Raw genomic sequence first — 20585 nt, 5'->3', positions numbered from 1 at the left:
TGCAGGCACACATTCCTGGTAGATTACTTGGTGATATGAGTAATTCTCCTGTTTTACCTGGTGACCTTCAAGACACATGATAACATTATTGTTGCAGTCCTAACTTCACAGAGTTGTGTAATCCTTCCACATAGTATTAGAAAACATTGTGCAGCACTTTGTCTGGTAAACCTATGGATCTGTTACTCAAACTGGACCTTCTGAATCACACTCTGGTGTGTTTCCAGAGTATAAGAGTTATTTTATCCATAAACTGATTTTCCAATGTTGCTGATGCAAAGATGTGCAAAAATACTTGATTACAATTAAGATAAGATAAACAACACAGAGGGGTTCACACTTTTATTTCCCATGTATTTACTGAATATGGAACACACTTGATGTGACCAGCAGTGACTATCAGGTATCACCAGATATACCAAAACAGAAAATATGAGGATTAACATTTGATGTACACTATCTGTTCCAGCTGTATCGATGAGTGGTTTGAAGTGAACAGATCATGTCCAGAGCATCCATCAGATTAAAGCTTTTTTGCACAGGTAAAGTTTCAAAGATGACCGTTCTCTTTTCAGCAGTCATTGTAATTAAAAAAAAAAAAAAACATTTAAATAGTTAATGTATGATTTTTAAAAAATATTCTCTGTTGGTTGTTTGATGGCAGGTACCATGAGATTGATCTACTAAATTAAGTGTGGATCCTGGGAGACTGCTGGACATTGTGACCACTGTGATCAGTTAACCACCCACCCCCACCCCAAATAATAATGTAGTACCATGGTGTGCCAAATCTCATTTAAGAAATCTTCAGGGATACAGACTTTCTGTTTATGTTTGAGTTGCACATCCACACCCGGTCTGAGACTGGACCGATCTCCACCTCTCATCCTCTGCAGCCCTGACACTCAGAGCCACACAGGGCATTATGACAGGCGGGACTCTTCTTCCTGAGTGGCCATTGGACAGCAGATGTCAGCTGATTGTACGCCAGGACACTGGAGGAGGTGGACATGGTCCTGCAGGCGGGGGGGCAGGGTGGAGAGGGGTGTCAGGGCAATGGTGGATTATCCCTCCTACTCTGTCCCTCCCCTCCTCCTTCAGCATCAGTGTCTACCAGTGCCTTGTTGTAGTGATGCCCAGCCACAGCAGGGCGGCACACAGGAGTCCAGACTGTGGGCAGAGCCAGCTGGACCGACTGGACGGACCTGCAGGACCATCTCATCACAACTGCCATTCTACCAGTCCAGGAGAAACAAGCCAGAGACAGGACAGCAGCAGGAATACGTCTGCATCAGCAGCTGAGACATTTTCAGAACTGAAGCTGCTGTAAAAATGGTGCCAACACACACACACACACAATCATCAGTGCTCTTCAATGATATACCATGGAGTGGAGGTCTTCAGGTAGAAAAACCTATCCTCAGCCCTGAAAAGGATGCCAGACTTAGCAATCTGAATCTACAGAGGCACATTGCTGCCACCATGATAGAAACTGTATGGTCAGTTTAGTATAACGACATATGGGAGTTTCTCTTCAGAACAACTCATGTTAATAGGAGAAATGTTTGTGAGATGTTGTAACAAAAATATACATATACAACAACAAGGTGAAAAATTCATTATAACATGGACAGACTCTCATAACAAAGTTTTTACTTCAAGGAGAAGGTGAGACAAACGTTATCTTGGACCTTTAGCTTCTGTTTTCATCCAGTCTGTTAAAGGTAGATATAATTTCTAATTTGACCAGATTATAGTGTTTGGCTCTGTGATGGACTGGAGATCTGTACCAGGTGTACCCTGCCTCTCACCCAATGACAGCTGGGATAGGCTCCAGCCCCCCGTGACAGATAAGCGGTGTAGATAATGGATAAAAGAATGAATATAGTGTTGGATCATGTTTATTGCAAATGAAGATACACTGGTTCCTACTCAGAGTAAGAAATGATTTTTGCATTTTAGTGTGAGTCAGTGATAAGCGCAGTCCAGCCTCTTTTGAACAGGCAGGCGGTGTCAGGTGCTCAGTATTAGAATAAATCAATCAGTGCCATAGAAGTGTAGCACATAGAGCAGATTACAAGGAAACTGTGTGGCTTTTGGAACATTTAAAAGGAGTAAAATAAAAATAAAAAATGAATAAAAACATTACAAGATGAACATAAAAAATAGAAATTTAAAATGTAAAAATTAAAGACTGCTGCTGGAGCATTTTCAGCGTAGAAAACATTATCCTTTTTTTACTATTCTCTCTATTATTATTATCTCTACTATCTACTCTATTTCTGTGACAGTGCTTGATTTGTTCTACTTCTGTGTACCTGGACAAAAAAAAAATCATTCAACAAACGTGACCTTAAAGGCATTATTTTTGAACTATTTTTGAGCTGTGCCTTTCCTGATGGTCGATAGTAGAGAGATGACAGTGAGCGAGAGGAGAGATGTGAAAGGACATGTCCCCAGTCAGTCAGAACACATGGTTCATGGTTTAACCCTCAGGTCACAAAGGGCACCAGTTTACCTCCAGTTGGAATTGCAGATTTTGGTGGTTTAAATGCACCAGGCAAACGAACATGAGTACATTGATCTTTAATGTTAGAGTAGAAACAGGTGTCATTTGATCCCTTTACTCAGAGCAGTGAATGATGTGAACAGGTCATGGGAGAAGTATTGTTGTTTGGCTGTTTATTGGTCGATCAAACTACAGCTGGTCTGGGGTCCTGGCAGCTTCAATCAAAACTCCAGTCAAAGTGCTTGCATTTACTCAGACCAAGTAATGTTTGCCAATACACAAGACTGACACACTGATCCACTCTGTTTCTGGGGGTTGGGTTTGCCTGAAGACCTCTACCACTGAGGAATAACAGTGTTCAGATTTTTAATCCAGTGAAAAACTATCATAGCCGATATCACTGACATGTTCATCATCAGCCGGAGAGGATGAACTCATCAGTGGATTCACTAAATGTGGATACCAAAGCTCCAAAATCCTTCCACACCCTCCTTTTTTCCATGACTCAGAATCCAGTGCTTGTCCCACCATCCTGAACATCATTTTTATACTGGAAAAAAACAAACTGCTTCATTATTTCCTCAACAGCAACTTTCAAAGCAATCTTGCGTAACCCCTGCTTCATGTGGAGGTCTGTAATGAGGGCGTGTAACGATGTCATTTTTATTCAGAGATGTTGGTTAATGAGACATGAAGTGTCCCACATGAATGTGGTTGTTTCTCACCACCACATTCCTCTCATTGTCCCTTTAAACGTAGAGGTAGAATCATGGTAGTGCAAGGAAGGTAAGGAAACATAAAGCTTTATTTTGGAGAGAAAACCCAGCACTACCATGTTTGTAAAGCTCCAGTTCATCATGCAAATGTTCAAGGTATCAACCGCTGCATGTACTAATACAATCAGCCGTACCCAACCACCCAGATGCATGGTGCACAGGTTTTTCCAGCCAGTCAACAGAGCAACTGATTTTCCAGGTCAATGCCCTTTGAACCAGAGAAAAGAAATGAATCAAATCCACTTCTCTTCCTTTTCTCCAGTCCTTCACAAACACACCTCTCCTATCAGACAGTAACCTGGACTGGGCTCATACATGCAACATCAAACTCTGCATCTCTGCATGCTGAAAGTTACTTGTAAATTACATTATGAAGTTGTTTATTTGCAACTCCATCCAAAATACACATCTGCTACTGATGAAGTAAATTTTATTTACATTCACTACAAAATGTGATCAGTATAAGTCACTGTCATATTTTGTTTGTGCTGCATCCAGCTGGCATGACCTGTAGGATTCTGCAGTCTAAACAAAAAGTGAGATATTGGAATTAAAGGTGCAGCCACTGATTTTCTAGCCTGTGAAAACATGTAAATTATCTTCTGTAGCTATGGAGGATCTTTCTAAAGTTTGATTCACTTCTCAGCTGGACCTTGAAGAATACCAAACTTTTATCAGGAAGCCTGTGGTACAAACTGGAGACATAGAACTTAAAAGATATGTGTGTTTACCAGGCAGGGAGGGTTTAAGGAGTACAAGTTTAAATCAGTAAAGCAGTAGTCACATGTCCTTGGACTCCACATGTACATTGAAAAGGTTTTCAGTCAGTGTAATCATTCCTCCTGTACATTCTGGCCATTAAAAGATCCCTTATCTAAAGCTATGTCAACCAAAGTGATGGAGAGAAAATCCACAGTCCTCATTTTGTGCAAAAATCACTTTATGTGAAGTTCATGTGTCTGTGAACCTTCATATGTCACTCTGGATTATCGGTTATTGTGATCACCAGTTTCTGACTTGTACACTGCATTAACCTGCAACACACAAGTGGTGATTGATAAGTTTTTGGTCTAAGGTAGAATGAGATGAGTTAAACAGATCACTTAAACAGAGTCAGCCCTGCCTGAGAAAACGGAAGACATCAGCCTTCGTGCAGTCGTCGGCCGAATGTAGATTTGAACTCGCCCGACATCCGCCCTGTTCACACTACTGTCTGTTCCCCAAGATGAAGAAGGAGCTCAGTGGTGATAGTGATGATGACATTATCACTGCAGTGGATCATTTTCTCAGACAGAGCTGAATGTTTGCATATTGTAAATATGAAAATGTTTCCTATTTTGATTCTAAATGATGTGGACACAGCATAATATATCAAGTTGCATTATGGGAAGTGTAGGATCCAAGGTTTTTTGAAGCTTGAACTTTACTGACGACTGGATTGTTGCTTTTGACCATTCTGTTTTCTGTTTTGTTTCTTGTCTCTTGTGAGCCCCCTCAGCTTCATGGAAGTGCAATACTAAATTACTGGAGTATCCCTTTAACTGACTTCCATATGTCTTCAAATCTTCTGCTATATTTTCAACATGTCATTCTCTGGTTGGGATGACAGTGAGGATCTGCTGATGGGTCACTGGAGAAAACAATGGAGTAAACTTTGGAGTTTTGGGATCCACCTCGGCACATTCATGACTACTGCTTCATCATACTGAATGAGTAAACCTAACAACCACACAGAGATTAGCTGAGCCCTGTAATATCGTGTCTCACCACACTGTGGTGCTACAGAGGCATGGAGTTTCTCTGTGTCCTGTATGGAGGTGGGAGCTGTGTGGATTCTCCTCATCATGTCCTCTCTGTTTGTAGCAACAGTCTGAACATTTGGCTGATTGACATTTCACAGGGCTCACACTCTACCTTAATCTCTGACTGAATTGACAACCAATTATTATTTATCATCATTTCAGTGATTATACAACTGGTTTCTGTGAGCAGAACTAGTGAAGTCTCTTCATTTCTGCTGTGAATTGTAGAGGAAAAGTGCAACACATCTGGCCTTAATAGATATGATGACATTATCTGTCGTTGTGGTTTTATATTGTTTTTAACAGCTGCCTCCAACAGCACAATGACTCACCCAGTGAAACGACTAAACCCCTTAGCTGATGATGAAAATGAAGAGGTACAGAGGAAAATGCCAGTGTTAAATTACTGGAGGAGGAATTTGAGAAACACTTATATTGTATGTTGTAACAGTGTTTTGGGAAATTGATATAAAGCTAACAACCAGAAGAGGTTTACAAGCCTCTGAAAGAGGACTACACATCTTTGTCTGCTGATTTGTTATTTCTGAAGCTGTCAGCAGCTCTCACGTGATTTCATGACCTCCCTCAGTAGATGGAAATGCGCAGCTGTTATCACATGACCTGTGTATGAAATTTTAGGCCATTAACTGACTCCTGGTCAATGACTTTGATCAGCTATGATTGAGGACGAGACCAAAACCTGTAAATGTTCCACCTCCATGACAACTGAGTAACTCCATCCACTGAGGAGATAAGCTAACAAGACAGAGATACTTAAGGTTTATTGCTTAAACAGCTAGTTATATCTTTTCCATAAAAGAAAGCAGTGACAATATAGTGTAAAGGATATCATGATGACTTTATGCTGAATATCCTGTGAACGCAAACAGATTCACTTCTCTGTTCTGCTGTTTCTTGTCCTTGTTCTACACTGTGGTTGATGCAATTCAATGTGTGATATTTAATTTTGCAACTACTGTCACGTGTGATCGGGGCTTTCCCTTTTTTACACCTGCAGTGAGAAATCCCCAGTATTCAGTTTTACTGGTGTTTGAGCAATAGCTCAGTGACAACAAACACAGTGGTGTATTGGCTCCAGTTAGGGACTGGGAGGTTGTACGTCCAGCCTATGAGCTGTATTGGGAATACTGTGTATCGAGTGTAATGCACTGAAAATACAGTCCTACAATAAGCCTTATATGAGCTACTAAAGGAAAAATCAAGCACCTTTTAGCATTTTTATCATTTTATTTCTTGCCAGTTCTGAGCCCCCAACAAGAATTACCTAATGAAATGTAACAGAGAATGTGTGCTGAAAACAGATAATCACAACAAAATATGTTCAAATATTTCTTAAAGCTATGTACAAAAAGCAATTAAGGGTGAATCCTTTGGATACCAATCACTCTCCTTTAGTTACTGCATTTTTATGCCATGTTATTTTGTGTTTGAGGCTAATCAGAATTTTTAAGTAAAAATCCAGAGACTGAATCAGCCTGAGTGTCGTATTCTATTTCATTTTTCCAAATACAACATGGACCTCACTGATAAGCCTGTTGGGAAGTTTAATATGGTATTATTATGGTCCAATTCAAAAATCAATTTTTCATTACTATAGAAGACGAGTGTAAAGAAAAACATTATGGAACTGCATTATAAGAAATGTGGAATTTAGACCCATACTTAAATCAGATATCTCAGCCTCTGCTGCTCTGATTCTGACTCCTCCTTTTTAAATACAGTTAACTTTATGTAAGTGGAAATACTAAAATGCTTGACCGCTCCTTTAACAAAGTGGATGGTGAGAGATTTGATTCTGTATGGCAGGAGCGGCAGCTTTGGGTGATGTTACCAGAAGAGATTAGTGACGTTCATATATTTTATCAAGGTGGAATTTCACAGAAGAAATTTTTTTTTAAAACTGTTGCTAATGCTGGCTCACTGCTCACTCATGGCTAATGGGAACACTTCAGTGGAACAGAGCAATAGTACATTTCCGTAATTACACCTGTGCTTTTCCTGCTATGACCAGTTAAAACATCTGCTGCAGAGAGAAGCTGATCAGGAGCATAGAGGAACTAATGAATAGTGTAGTCTTCCTGATTGATTTGCTCCATGTTTTGTTCACTAGAGGCCATCAGTCTTTTACCACCAGGGTATCTGTACAAAAATATATCACACAAACCATAAACATTATACTAATAACAAATGTTGTCATCTTTCACTCACTCACTTTCCACTATGTGGAAAATAAACACCACCTTGTGTAACAATAAAATAAAGTTACTGTTTACAGTACACACTGATCAGCCACAGCATTAAAACCACCTGCCTAATACTGTGTAGGTGCCGCCAAAACAGCTCTGACCCACTGGGGCATGGACAGGGGACCTCTGAGGGTGTGCTGTGGTGTCTGGCACCAGGATATTGGTAGTGGATCGTTTGGATCCTGTGGGTTGTGGGGTGGGGCCTCCATGAATCTGACTTGTTCTGGATCATCCCACAGATGCTGGATCAGACTGGGATCTGGGGGAGTGTGGAGACCAGGTCAACACCTTGGGCTGTTTGTCGTGTTCCTCCAGACATTTTGGAGCAGTTTTTGTGGTGTGGTGGGAGCACTGTCCTGCTGGGGGAGGCCTCTACCATCAGTGCCGTTGCCATGGCCAGGTGGGGGATGGGGGTGGGGTGCATGGTCTGCAACAATGTTTAGGTGGGTGCTACATGTCAAAGTAACAAAAGAACATATTTAACATATAGTATTGTAATGAGATGATGAGTGTTATTCACTGTGGTTTAATGTTCTGGCTGATCAGTGTATATTCACATAGAACAGAATATTAACTTAAAATCTATACAAATGTTCATGAAGAGGGAAGTTTGTTCTTTCTTCATGTTCAGCGGTGCTTCTGCTTCCTTTTTCCAACAGTCATGTAAAACTATCAAACATTTTGTTTAAAAGTGCAGGTAAATATCCCCTATTTGAAATAGTAATAACAAAGTTTCTTTAGTGCAAAAAATGGTTCATCAACAAGTGATGAATATATAGTATTTCCATTAAAGCAAATAGTGTAACAGTGCCTGCAGCAGTCCGAACAGTTGCAGCCAGATGGAAGCATAAAGTATAACACCATACCTGATCAGTTTGCTAATTCTAACACTGAACATGCATACAGTGAACACACAATACATCTTTAGGCTCATACAGACTTTACATGTGTAAGTGAATGTCCAGTCAGTGGAACCGCAGCCTTTTCTCTGCCACAAACTGTTTCTCTTCCTCCTCAGAGAGCTGGTTTCCTTTCACACTGTAGGAACATGATCAGAAACCATCAGACTACTGTTCACATTCACCAACACAAAGGGAAAATACATGGAAACGGCCCTGATGCTGTAACAGGTATGTCACCCCAATTACTTCTATAACTAGTTTAGTGACTACGTAATGTTGACTATATAGAGACAATAAAACGTAAGACTCTTAATCACTCAGTCTGACTAATTATTAATTCAAACCCAAATTGTCTTTCAGGATACATTCACATTAGTTCAGTCTGGGGTTGAGCATCAAGGCTTAAGTGCACAAACCCAGATAAATGTTGTCGTACACCGACTGGAATAAAAAAGCAAACCAATGACCTCTAAAGTGACTTCACTAGACCAACCAATATCCAAGGGCTAGTTCAATACTCAGGCCTCATCAATACATTTGTTTTTTTTTTTTCAGTTTTTCTTTGGCCAATAGGTTATGAACAATGACACATCATCAACTTTAACGTGATATGGTGAACAAACAGCTGCTTATTCACACATCTGGCAGTGACGAAACATTATCATTCATTTTCAATCATGTTTGTGTCTACCTGATGAATTAAGTCAAACACTGATTCTCTTTTAGCTCTGTCTCCATCAGCTCCTGAGAGAAATATCTGGCCCTTTAGGTGCCAAATGCTGCACTATGTTCACCAGCTAGTCTCTGACTGCATCTGCCTTCTGTTCACTGCCCAGCAGGATGTGGACAGTGGCTTTGAGTGACATTGTGAGCCAGACAATCAAACAAGGAACTGAAATTAAATGAACCCACTATAAAGTTACAAAAAGCTGAGGGGAGCTGCAGATTGAGCTGATAATTACCTGTATCTCTCCTTTCACATTATAACATTGTTTTTCACCATCATCTGATGCATAGCTGATATAGAAATACTGATTATAGTAAATATGCTATTTTGTGGGGCATTTTGTAGTTTTGTGTTTTTTGCGTTAGCACAGATAGAAGGCTACACGACTTCAAGTCACTATTCATCATAAGTGTTCCTCACCATATCTCTTTGAGTGCTGTGTTGTCAGTGAGTGCCTCAGCGAGCTGTTTGATCCCATGCACGGTGAACTGGTTGCTTATTAACCTGCAGACAAATAGGCAAAGCAGGTGAGTTTCTGGAAATCTGTGTCTGACCAGAGTATTCAACAGTATCACAGATACACATATTATCTATGGTGACATCATGCCAGTAAATACAGTGTGTGTGTGTGTTTTCTGTACCAGAGGTGGGTTAAACCTGTGTTCGCTTTAATCAAGTCAGCCACGTGTGCAGCTGCATCATCAGTCAACTCATTCTGCACCAACCTACAACAACACAGACATGTCCTTATATATACAGAGTGCTTCTGTCAAACAGCAAAAAGCATTAAGCTCAAAGTAAATGATCTGCCTACCAGAATATCCTGAGGATGCTGTTTTCTGTCAAAGCTTCTGTCAGGAACTTCCCGCCTTTGGATGTGATGCAGTTAGCTGAGAGACTAGTACACAGAAACACAGAAATTACTCAGCTTAAACAATGAGTCCAAATTGGTAGGTTTTGATTAAATTTGTAGGTAGTCAACTTCTCACCTGAGGTTGGTAAGACTTGGGTGGTGCCTCAAAGCCTCTGCAAATGCTTCTGCTCCTTCATCACCAATGCTGTTCCCCCACATTCTGAAAACATCAAAACCTTCAACTGAGCTGCATCACTGAGTGTACAAACACAGAGGGCCTGTCTTAAACCATCAGTCTCCTGTGAGAGGAAATTAGTTTGGCATGTTTTGATGCTCTAATTTCAGTTTTTTTAGAATGCACACTTTTCCATAAAGATTTAACAAGTCAAACAACTCCTCTCCAATTTACTATGCTTAATTCACCAGTGTTTTTTGGCTCTGGCTGGCAGCCTGTCAGGGTAGTTTTTGTTCAGCATGCCAAACCTTTCTGATGGTTCATTATGAGTTAAATCAACCCATTTTTAAAATGCTGTGTTGTAAATATTTTGTGTCACTGGATAGATGGTTTAATGTACATGTCACTTACTTTTCCTCTAATCTCTCCACTTTCATGAGAACAGATGGATAAAAATAATCTAAACCAGGAAACAAGTCTGTCTATCTTGGCTATCACTGCTTGTTTCTTTAAAGCCACCACTTTAATATTTTCAGATGATTGAGAATCCGGCATTATCCGATCGGAAACTACAAAGACAGTTTACAGCTGTGAAGTCTTACCCCACATCAAATATAGAGGTGCTCTTCTGAATTGCACTGGCCAGATACCTCCCACCAACGCTAGTGATCTTGTTTTTACCAATCCTAAAAACAAGGTAATGACAATATAAAAACAGATATAAGACCATGACATATAAATTTTAATTTTTTTTAAATTAGTAGTAGTATTAGTTAGTAGCAGTATTATATTAGTTAGAAACATACTTGACAACTCGCAACTTTGGGCATTCCTCAATTATCTGTGCAACTAGTTTGGCTCCAACATCTGTGATGTGATTGTTGTAAAGCCTGAGGACAAAATTACAAATGAAGGTTAAAGATTCAGAAAAACATAAATCAGTGTTGTAGTTTTTTGAGTATTAATACTTCTTGTTGGGGCAGCATGCTACCTAGTCAATTTCTCTGTAATTCTAGAAGCAACTCAAGAAGCAAAGGTGTTTTCCTTTTTCCAATTTGCTGCTGTGTTTTCCCATTTTTTGTTGTGATTTGCACTTCACAGCCAGCATATAACAGTCATGTTATGTAATGTATAACTGTGACTGTCTAATTAGTTTCTAAGTACATGGAACAACTGTTATGTTTACTTACCCCAAGACCTCAACAACTCTGTGCTTACACAGCTCCTCTGCAAGAACCTCAATGCTGCTGTCTGACAGGTGATTGACACACAATCTGTGGACAAGCAGTTCAATTAGTGCTCAGTTACATACGTCACAGAATCAGTCTAGATATCTCTCAGGGGAGATCAGAAGCTAGTTAAAAACACGTTTATACTTCTTACCTCACTACTGTCATCTTACAGAATGAAGGCCTCAGCTGCTTCACCCCATAGTCACTGATGTTGTTGTTATCCATGTCAAGCCCCAGGAGGTTCTGTCGGTGTTGCAGTACAAAGTTAAGGGCAGTGCAGTCGCCTGAGAACACATTACAGTAGCCCAGCTTGATGAGGTTAGCTGTGATGCCTTTCGCTGTCATCCGAGCGATGTCGTTGCTCCCTGTCTCGAAGATGCACCTCAGCATCCACAGGAAGTTGGGCAAAACATGGACTTTCTTGCCTTCATCACCACTGTAGTGGGGTAACCCACGGAGGTGGGACTTAACACTGGTGGACAGGTAAGATTTTAGCAAGGCACGTTTTTTCTTTAGTAACACAGGAGATACCAGGTGCTCCATCAGGCCAGTGTGAGCCTTGGACAGCAGTCCACACAAGAAGAGATTAGTGAACTGAAGGTGCTCAGTAGTTGCAAATGGTTGTTTTTCACCGGACTTTGAAGGGTAACAGTTACAGAAGTCAAAAAGCAGACAGACTGGTTCCCTTTTCCTGCTGCACTCTGTGAAGAACTTGAGGATGGAATTAGCAGCAGCCTGCTCATCCAAAACAAGAGCAAACGCTGCCAAGAAAGACTGTAGGGTGATGTGGAGGAATTCAAAGTTAGCAGGGCTTCCGTTGGCATCATACTCACTGACAGGCCTAAGAAAGCCAAGGGGCAGGTCGTCCTCTCTCAGACCACATGCAGCGATCTCCTCTTGGTTACAAATGAAGCCACCTTTCTCCATACCCTGAAGTGCCAGCTTGGCAAATGCAGCCAGCGGCCTGAGCCCTGCTTTGAATGTCTCTGAGGCACACCGGGTTCTTTTCTTCAGCAGAGATGGAGCAGGTGAGGTTGAGCGGCTAAGGAACACCTCCGTCAGCAGAAGGAAGATGTCAGTAAGTGTGATGCAGGTGTCAGGCAGATGAAAACTATCATGCATGGTGTGCAGATGCCTAAAGCTCTTGAGTACAATCCAGCAGAACAGCGGGGTGGAGCACAGGCCACAGAGGTGGGGGCTAGCATCCAGCTGAGTCAACACCTGCTCTCGGTGTTCCTGCTCCTTAAAATGTAAATCAATGTAGGTCATCAGGTGAGTTGGGGAGAAACCCCGCAGAGCCACCTTCTTTCTGATCACCTTACTCTGGATCTCAATCCCTGTCCGGGCCGTCAACACTTTCTGAGAGCTCTTGAGTAGTTTCCCACAGAGCAAGCTGGTCAGCAGCTGCAGGGGATGTGCCTTGTCTTCTGGTGACACCACCTCAGGGACATTCATCAGGTCTAGATGCTCCTGAATCTCATCATAGCCATCAAATGTAAAAAGAACCTTCTCAGGGAAGTGCAGGATGTAATCAAACACCTCATCATCTGGGTCATGATCTGGGTGGCAGTTGTATTTGAACAAAAGGTCTCTGAGGGAGATCTGCTCTGTTTCCTTGAAGATGCTGAACATCCTACAGCGGAACTTAAAGAGGAAGATGGCGTCTGTTTGCAGCTCCTTCTTGGACCAGAGGTTCTGGAGCTTCTGCAGGAGGATGGATTTTCCCACACCAGCATCCCCCATCACATAGATGGTTTCACCTTGCGGATTGAAGACTGCGTGGTCTCCTAGGAGCTGGTCCAGACTCTCCACAAAGCCCAGACTTTCATTGCATTCGTTCAACAGTTCCATCAGTGTGTCAGTGTAGAGGTCCTCCAGACGGGTCTCCTCTTGCTGGCCATATGACATGATGAAGCAGGTGTCACGGCTCATTTCATGCCTCAACTTCTCACGATACCTGCTGACTTAGAGGAAATAAATGTGAATTAGCGCAATAAGGAATTGTGTGTGTTTGTGTGTGTGTGTAAAACACACAAACACACACATAGATTCACACACAAAGGCACAAAATGCATGCTAACAAAATTCCTCTCAGGACGACAAAGTTTAAAGTTTATCCAAAATCTCTAATACCGCTTTCAAGTACCACATTGATTTGGCTTCCCCCTTGTTGATTTTATCCTCAGACTGAGCCAATGAAGGCTCATGTGTGCACATTTTCTCTGCGGACAGAGAACTTGCACTGACTCACACTGATCCCTTTATGAAACATATTTTGCAGTTGTGACAGGATTACAATTTTTGGTTGGCTGAGGAAATGTGTATACGTGCCTGTGCCTGTGTCCTACTGATTTTTGTGTTTTGTTTTTGCTTTTGCACTGCCATCCTACAACTCGGTTGGTTATTTTTCTACTTGTAATTCTTAATTTCTAATTCTTAATTTTAACTTTTTTCTTCTGTATTTATTTTATTATATATACATATTGTATTTATCACCTGTTACGAGCTCTCTGTAACATGTGTGTCTTTCTCCTTTTTCTTCTCTGTCTACAGGTTGTAATCTGGAACCTGAAATTCCTGAGGGGAACCTCCCTAAAGGATCAATATCTATCTATTAAAATAGTTTTCAAATAGAGGTTTGGTGTTCAATCTAGAAACTTTAAGACCAATAAGGGGCACAAGAGGGAATTATTACCTAAAACATTTCACCATACAAACAAAGGAGCTCCAGTCTTTGCAAGAACTACACAAAAGTCTGGAGCAGAGCATGGTGAAAAAGTGTGGGAGTTAAGTGGAGAGGGAGTGACGTGCTTACAAAATATGCCTTAACCACTCCCACTAGCACAGCCCACATTAAAAACAGTGAAATATTTCTGATAAAATAAGTAACACGACTACAAACCTGCTCAGACCTTTGATAACAGGTTTCGGTATTGATCAATGTTTTTACTGTGTGCTATGGATACATTTCATTTGGTACCTAAAAACATTATTAGGCCACATGTAGATGAGGTTTGAGACCTAACCCTAATAATGTTCAGGGACTGAAACAAATTATTCTTATCTGATTCTTTTATTTTTGCTGGTTGCGGACTCTACACAATAGTCAATAATCATAGTCAAATATCTGGAGTATTTTTATATTTGTACCCAGTTCTCGCCTTATTATCTGGCCTTATCTGGTCTCAGATTAGCAGAAACACTCCTCAATACAATGCAATACAACAGCTCCTCACATCTGTCTGACATCTGGGCATTAAACATATAGGCTCTTTTGTGACACAAACACAAAGCATGAAGAAGAACATCTTGTTGGCACGGAGCAGCATTCACGGTTGTAATACTTACTGGGATCAGTGTTAACCACCTGCATCACCATTATGTCACTACTTGGGTTGTAGTTGATCTCTTTCAGCCATGGCTGGAGGTCGATGTATGCATCACATACTTTATATATGATGAAAATAAAGTATTCACAGGCCTCTTCCCCTTTGCACTGAACTAGCTCCAGGATTTTGCGAACCTAGAAAATAGGCACAGCAATAAAAGGCTGTGTTGGATATAATTTCACAAACTAACACATCATGCCATAACCGTGAATTATTTTTATTTTTAACCACCAGATTTTACAGAGAGATACCACAATGTACTTAGATTTGAAATGAAAATTTCAAACCTGATCTGTCTTGGTGACAGTTCGCTGTACAATCTCAACATCTTCTTCACAGAAGAAACCACAAGCCAACAGATTGTCCAGGATGCACTGAATGCTCCTCAACCTGGACACCAGCAGCTCTCTGTGGTAGGTGAGGATGTTAAGGCATCTGACTTCTTCTTTTTGACCCATATTTACTGCAGAACGGTCACTTCTATGGGACAACAGACGACAAGACAGGTAGACTGTATTGTGAGTCGGTTAAGCCTAAAATCCCATTTTACATTCAAATGAGTCAATTACAGGAAGACCAGCCAAAAAGATCATTCAAAAATACCCTCAAAAATACAGTCCCTGTGCTGATAACTGTAGAAATCTCTACTTTTCAGACGTCTGAATCATCTCTAGGAAATTTATCTGTTGCAAGAATGGGTGCTGTCTGATACTGTACTGGCTAAAGCATTGTCAGTACTAGTTTTTGATAAAATTATGCAGAAGTAGTAGATACACACACACACATTGTGTACATAACTATCATAAAGTAATTGAAGATATTTATTACAATTTCTCTCCCTATTGTACCACAACTGTTTCCTGAATCTTTTTACGGTTCCTATTTTATTTAATAAATGACACGCCTCGGTGAATAATCGATTGCTGTGTCCCGATTGAGTATAAACTTTTGAAATTAATTAATTCCTGTCTCTCCAAACTACTGAGGGAACACCAGCAACGACACGTAAGCTAAAAGTTAAAAGTACTGAAATAACTGTTCTTGTCACGATAGCAGCATCAGCTGGGTTGGGCTGTTATGTTATCTAGCCCAGAGAAACAACTAACTACACGTTACTCACGTAAAACCATAATGCTGCAGAAGAGCAAATTAATCCTACCATAGCGTTGTGTCGACAGCAAAGCGTAACCACTGCACTTTAAAGTAAAAACCCAGTATTTGAAGGAACTACTAACTATGTGTAAATGGAAATTGCCCAGTGGTTGCCTTCTGTACTCTACATCTGCCGTCCACTCAGGATAAAACAATCAGCTGCTACTTTCTGATGTAGGAAGTGAAAGTATTCAGCATCAACGCGTCATTTCTCCCCGCAATTTCGCAACCTGCCAGTGCTGCATTCAAGCGCCCACGGAAATGCTGAAACACATATCAGGTGTTTTTGAATCTTTTAACGAACAGCGACATTATACTCTATTTACATAACTAGAGATGCAGCAGAGCTAAGTAGCCTACATGTTTGTCCTGGTTTTTGGGTTGTTTTTGCACCACTTGTCGTAAAAGTGTGTTAAACATTAACGCCTTTGGTTTGAAACGTGTTTTCACATTTACTTTATTCATGAAAGAAAAAACAATTGAGATTTTACTGTGTGTCTTTCCACCCAGTCAACAGGTCCCGTTTAAAAACCCATTTATTACCGACCTTGACTTAACAAGAGAACACAGAAACTGTTGTAAACACACTTTAAAATCTGTTAAATCTTTATTCTAGTTATGAAAACACAAATTAAAGTGGTTTCATTGCTATGCTATGACGTTAGACCTGTGAAATAAAGAGTGGAGGTTGGAGGACAAACCTGAGTAGGAACTGAGTTAACAGTGGGTGCTCACACTTGAACTCAAAGGACATAATAAAGAAAAATGCCCAGGTTACTTTCTGTGCAGTTAATCAAATATATCATTTTAAAGACAAGAACAAGTAACTCACAATATCTTTGTAACTGTTGCATTGTGATCTTTGTAAATTGTCTACTTTTCTGTTATAATTATGAATATGAGTTGTATCTGTCATTTGTAATTTGTGTGTAAAATATGGTGCTTTTATTTTGAATTCTTAGTTTATGTTACGTAGTCTCGTTGAGCTGTTCTCGCGTAAATGCAAGAAGCAAGTAAGATGAACGTCTGTGCATCAGTGAAGTTACCAGCTAGTTACAGTGGACTTTAAGATGATGGAAGCTGTTTTAAAGAAACTTCTGAAGACTCAAAGATTATTCCTTTTGCGGCATGCAGCCAACGAGGTATTATGTTCTGTCTGTGAAATATTGTTTCATATGCTGTGCATGTTGTCTTTATATTAAGTTAAGAGGTTTAATGTATTGTCCCGTCAACACTGTGTGTTTTAGTTTTCACGGTGGATTTGGAGAGAAATCTGCGAATAAACCTGTAGCAAGGAAGCGACTTGTGTCTGCCTGTTCCTCGAAGCAATTACAATCTTACTTTTGTTTACTTGTTCTGTTTAGTTTTTGTTTGTCTGTGTCAGAGAAGTTGTGATTCTCTGATTGACTCTGGTTATTCTGAGGCTGTAGTCTGTGGGTGTATTGTATTGTATTGTATTGCGTGATATTGTTACCGTTATCCTATTATTTTCTCTGTCACCTGTGATGTTCTGAGAAATATTAATGCCTTATTCTTATACATTATACATAACTTTCTTTTAGTGTGATATTGCACATTGTGCTCCCCACAGTAAGAGCATATATTGAGCAGCTGCTGAAAACTAGCACTGCTAGGACAGAAAACAGTCATACCATCAGAATACATAACATGGTTTATCAGGGTGTTACCAATCATACAGCCAGTTTTGCACCCACTATTCAGACATGTTAAAGAGGGCTGGTGAAAGAAGTCCATTGGCTTTGTGTCAAGGGAACCAGGGTGATGCTAACTTCTGGATTGGCCTACATAAATATAATGCATCACCACCACATGGCTTGCAACTTATCGTGCTTAACTCTTCTACAGAAGCCTTTAGATAGTTAGTAATAGTTTGCAAGAGCCTGAGTGTGAACACAACGAGGCTGTAAAGGTGGACTAGTGAGTAGATAAGCTTTCATATTACATTTTATGACACTGACAACCTCTGTAGTCTCATTTAGCCACTTGTTAGCAACCGCCTTTTTTAAGACATGTAAAAGTTTAAAAAAAATCACATGGGTTTTTATCTGGCTACTATTTTCTGGTATTTTATATTGTAGAATAAAACATGAAAATTTCTTGAGCTTGTGTTAACTATATATACATACACATATATATATATATATATATATATGGTCTTGTGATTGTCTGCTATTTGTAAGAAAACAACACTGCATTATCCTTAGCTTAGCTTACTGACAGGTCATTAGACCCATCTAAGGCTGGCGAGTATGTCACAGTGTCACAATGTTAGCTGGAGGCAAACAGCAATCATCTCAGAGTAGTAGGCCACATAACCAAGCAAAAATGCTAACTTTCCATGTTGGGTGCCAGAATCAAAGGAGCAACGGGTCTGAGTCACTTTAAGTGACACAAACATAAATGCACACAGATACACACACACACACCTGGACAGGCAGGAAAGCAGCTAGCTGCCAGGACTTGCTTCCCTCTCATCAGCAGCAGAGTCACTGCTGCCAGATACTGTGTATTTAAAAACTGCTGATATTTTGGTCTGACTTTCTGATGTTTGGAGTTCTATATTTGATTTTACAGACATTTATAACACTTCTAGGAGCTTTTATTGCACTTAATGTTACAAGTTGTCAGCCTGTCTCCCTTAGACTGTATGCTGTCCCCTCTGCTCCTCTGCTATGAGTGCACAAAAATGAAGTAAATATCATAAATAAAATATTTAATGTTCTGAATTTAAAAAATATACAAAAAGAATAGATGTTCTCATATTCAAATCATATCTAACGGTTTTTCATTTAGATAGGTGTAAATGTCTGGCTTGTAATCCTGCCAGATATCCATCTGCTGAGTTAGTATGTACGGGTCAGTCAGTCTGGTCCCACAAAACAAGCTAATGAAACTTGCTTGCTAACATGTGTAGGGACACAACACAACAGTAAAAGGGCCTATAGGGCATGCAATAGGTCAAACTGACGGAGCGCCTTTTGCTGGATCACAAAGTAAACTGCTTCAAATGGTCTAATGTGCACATAGAGACTGCAGCCTCCATTTCAAAAAAGTCCTTACAGTTTGAATATGAACTTTTCATCCCACATTCGAATGAATGTTCAGATTTCAAATAAAAAGTGACAGCCCTACAATGAACATAAAACATAACAGAATGAGTCAGAAAAATCTGAAATAAAATGCATCTTTAACCATTCCATAAATAAATAAAAAATAAAATAAATAAAATGCATCTTTAACCATTCCTCTACAGTCAAGTGGTTGAGAGCAACCAGGAAATGCTAAAATAAGGTCTAATAGACACAAATATACAGTGTACACATGTCTGATTTGAGGCGTGGCTACCTTAAAGTCCAAGAGACAGCCTTTTGCCACACAGCTGGAGTGCCACTCAACAGATGTCAACCATGCTTTACCTCTAGACAAGCCTGCCTTTTTTCTCACATTTTCTGCTGCTGAAATGAGATGGCCTGAAGTCATAACAATAATAAAAGCTCAAAAAAAGTAAACAAACTTGACTGGAATGGAAAATGTGACTATGAGACAACCCACTGTCATGTGGATGTTTGTGAAAAGAGTTGATGCTCTCGTGACAATCTGATCATGTCACCTGCACAGCCCATTGGTGAAGTGGAAGAGTACTTCTATCACGTGGAGTTTCAAGCCAGAGGAAGCCCACACATTTACTTGTATGGGTCGACGATGCACCTGAAGCATGTGTGTGTACAAATTCATACAAACCAGAGTATGGAATGGCTGAGTTCCTCAGCACATTCCTGATGTGCGGAAAACAAATGTGAATGAACAAGATGAAATGAAGCAGATTGTGCAGGCATATTCTAAACACAGAGAAGCTAGCACTCAAGACTCTCTGGTATGGTCATGCAGCCTGCCACTAGAAAAAGTGCACTGAAAATAAGTCACCTCTTGAGCAGATTAAAGAGGAAACAACCAGAAAAGTTTGACAGGTAAAACTCTATTTTCCACACAGGTCAAATGATGAACTGAAAAATGAAAAATGGCCAACAAAAGCAGCTGGATGTGGGGCTGAAGTACAATGTATCATAGACCTCAACAAGAAATGATAAGAAGGACATGAGACGGGGCTGGAACAGATTCAACAGCAAGGCCTAGTTCTTAGTGTGGAACACTTTTGAACCAGAGCTTGAATTGGATCGTTTAGAGTGTGTTATCAGCAAGAAGCCATAATTGAGGAAAAGGACTGAGACAATGTGCCTGCCTACCAAGCCAGTCGAAAGAGCAGTGGAGCCATGCCAACAATTGAGGCACCCAAGTTGAGCCCAAATTTGTGAGAAAAATGTACCAAAACATGTCTACGGCGACAAGCCTGAACCGTTCTTTTGTCTCTGGGGGAGCTGGCTGTGGCAAATCCAATGTCATCAAGTGCATATATCAGGAGGCAGATTCTGTGACCAAGCAGACATGTTCCAGCTGACTGCGTTTCCTGATGAGAGAGGTCAGAGGTCATGGTCAGACTGGTTGGAGCTGACAGAAAGGTTACAGTAACTCAGATAACCACTCTGTACAACTGTGGTGAGAAAGACTGGAAACACTTAGCCTGGTCTGATGGATCTGGATTTCTGCTCAGGCTGCTGGTGTAATGGTGTGGGGAATGTTTTCTTGACTCACTTTGGGCCCTTAATACCAATCAGTCATGGTTTGAATGTCACAGTCTGAGTGTTGTTGCTGACCATGTTCATCCCTTTATGGCCACAGGTTACCATCTTCTAATGGATACTTCCAGCAGGATAATGCTCCA

The 20585-nt window shown here is 40.4% G+C and overlaps 2 protein-coding genes across 7 annotated transcripts in view; one reads left to right on the top strand and one right to left on the bottom strand.

Annotated features, from left to right (window-relative positions):
• The window catches only part of znrf2b (zinc and ring finger 2b), a 30946-nt gene extending 24368 nt beyond the window's left edge, over positions 1–6578 (top strand). For both annotated transcript variants that reach the window (XR_007814742.1, XM_018665662.2), the window contains exons 4-5: positions 470–542; positions 665–6578. Coding sequence is in view for 1 of the 2 variants with exons in the window: in XM_018665662.2 (XP_018521178.1) it covers positions 470–527 (58 nt within the window). In the remaining variant the exon portion in view is untranslated. The remainder of the gene's footprint in view (positions 1–469; positions 543–664) is intronic.
• On the bottom strand, positions 6316–15987 carry nod1 (nucleotide-binding oligomerization domain containing 1). Of its 5 annotated transcripts, none has more exons than XM_018665657.2 (13): positions 15792–15956; positions 14920–15112; positions 14592–14766; positions 11395–13207; positions 11202–11285; positions 10818–10901; positions 10614–10697; positions 9973–10056; positions 9798–9881; positions 9625–9708; positions 9404–9487; positions 8295–8392; positions 6316–7804 (listed from the first exon to the last, which is right to left on the bottom strand). In XM_018665657.2, exons 2-12 carry the CDS (start codon positions 15088–15090, stop codon positions 8320–8322), a joined length of 2820 nt encoding a protein of 939 aa, XP_018521173.1. In that variant the 5' UTR covers positions 15091–15112; positions 15792–15956; the 3' UTR covers positions 6316–7804; positions 8295–8319. The 5 variants fall into 5 exon arrangements, with proteins under 5 accessions (XP_018521173.1, XP_018521174.1, XP_018521172.1 ...); XM_018665658.2 differs by having other exon boundaries at positions 8300–8392; XM_018665656.2 differs by having other exon boundaries at positions 6316–8392; positions 15868–15987.
• Positions 15988–20585: the final 4598 nt, after the last annotated feature.

The sequence above is a fragment of the Lates calcarifer genome, linkage group LG15 (genome assembly GCF_001640805.2).
Source record: "Lates calcarifer isolate ASB-BC8 linkage group LG15, TLL_Latcal_v3, whole genome shotgun sequence".
NCBI lineage: Eukaryota > Metazoa > Chordata > Actinopteri > Centropomidae > Lates > Lates calcarifer.
The sequence above is the reverse complement of the archived record's forward strand: the minus strand, read 5'-3'. Positions and strand labels throughout refer to the sequence as shown.

Excerpts from the sequence above, each read along its gene's own strand:
- nod1 (XM_018665656.2), bottom strand. The coding sequence starts at position 15,090 with ATGGGTCAAAAAGAAGAAGTCAGATGCCTTAACATCCTCACCTACCAC. Across the intron at positions 10,057-10,613 it reads ACCTCTATATTTGATGTGGG|AATGTGGGGGAACAGCATTG; the intron begins GTAAGACTTCAC and ends TGATGTTTTCAG. Across the intron at positions 9,709-9,797 it reads AGCATCCTCAGGATATTCTG|GTTGGTGCAGAATGAGTTGA; the intron begins GTAGGCAGATCA and ends GTGTTGTTGTAG.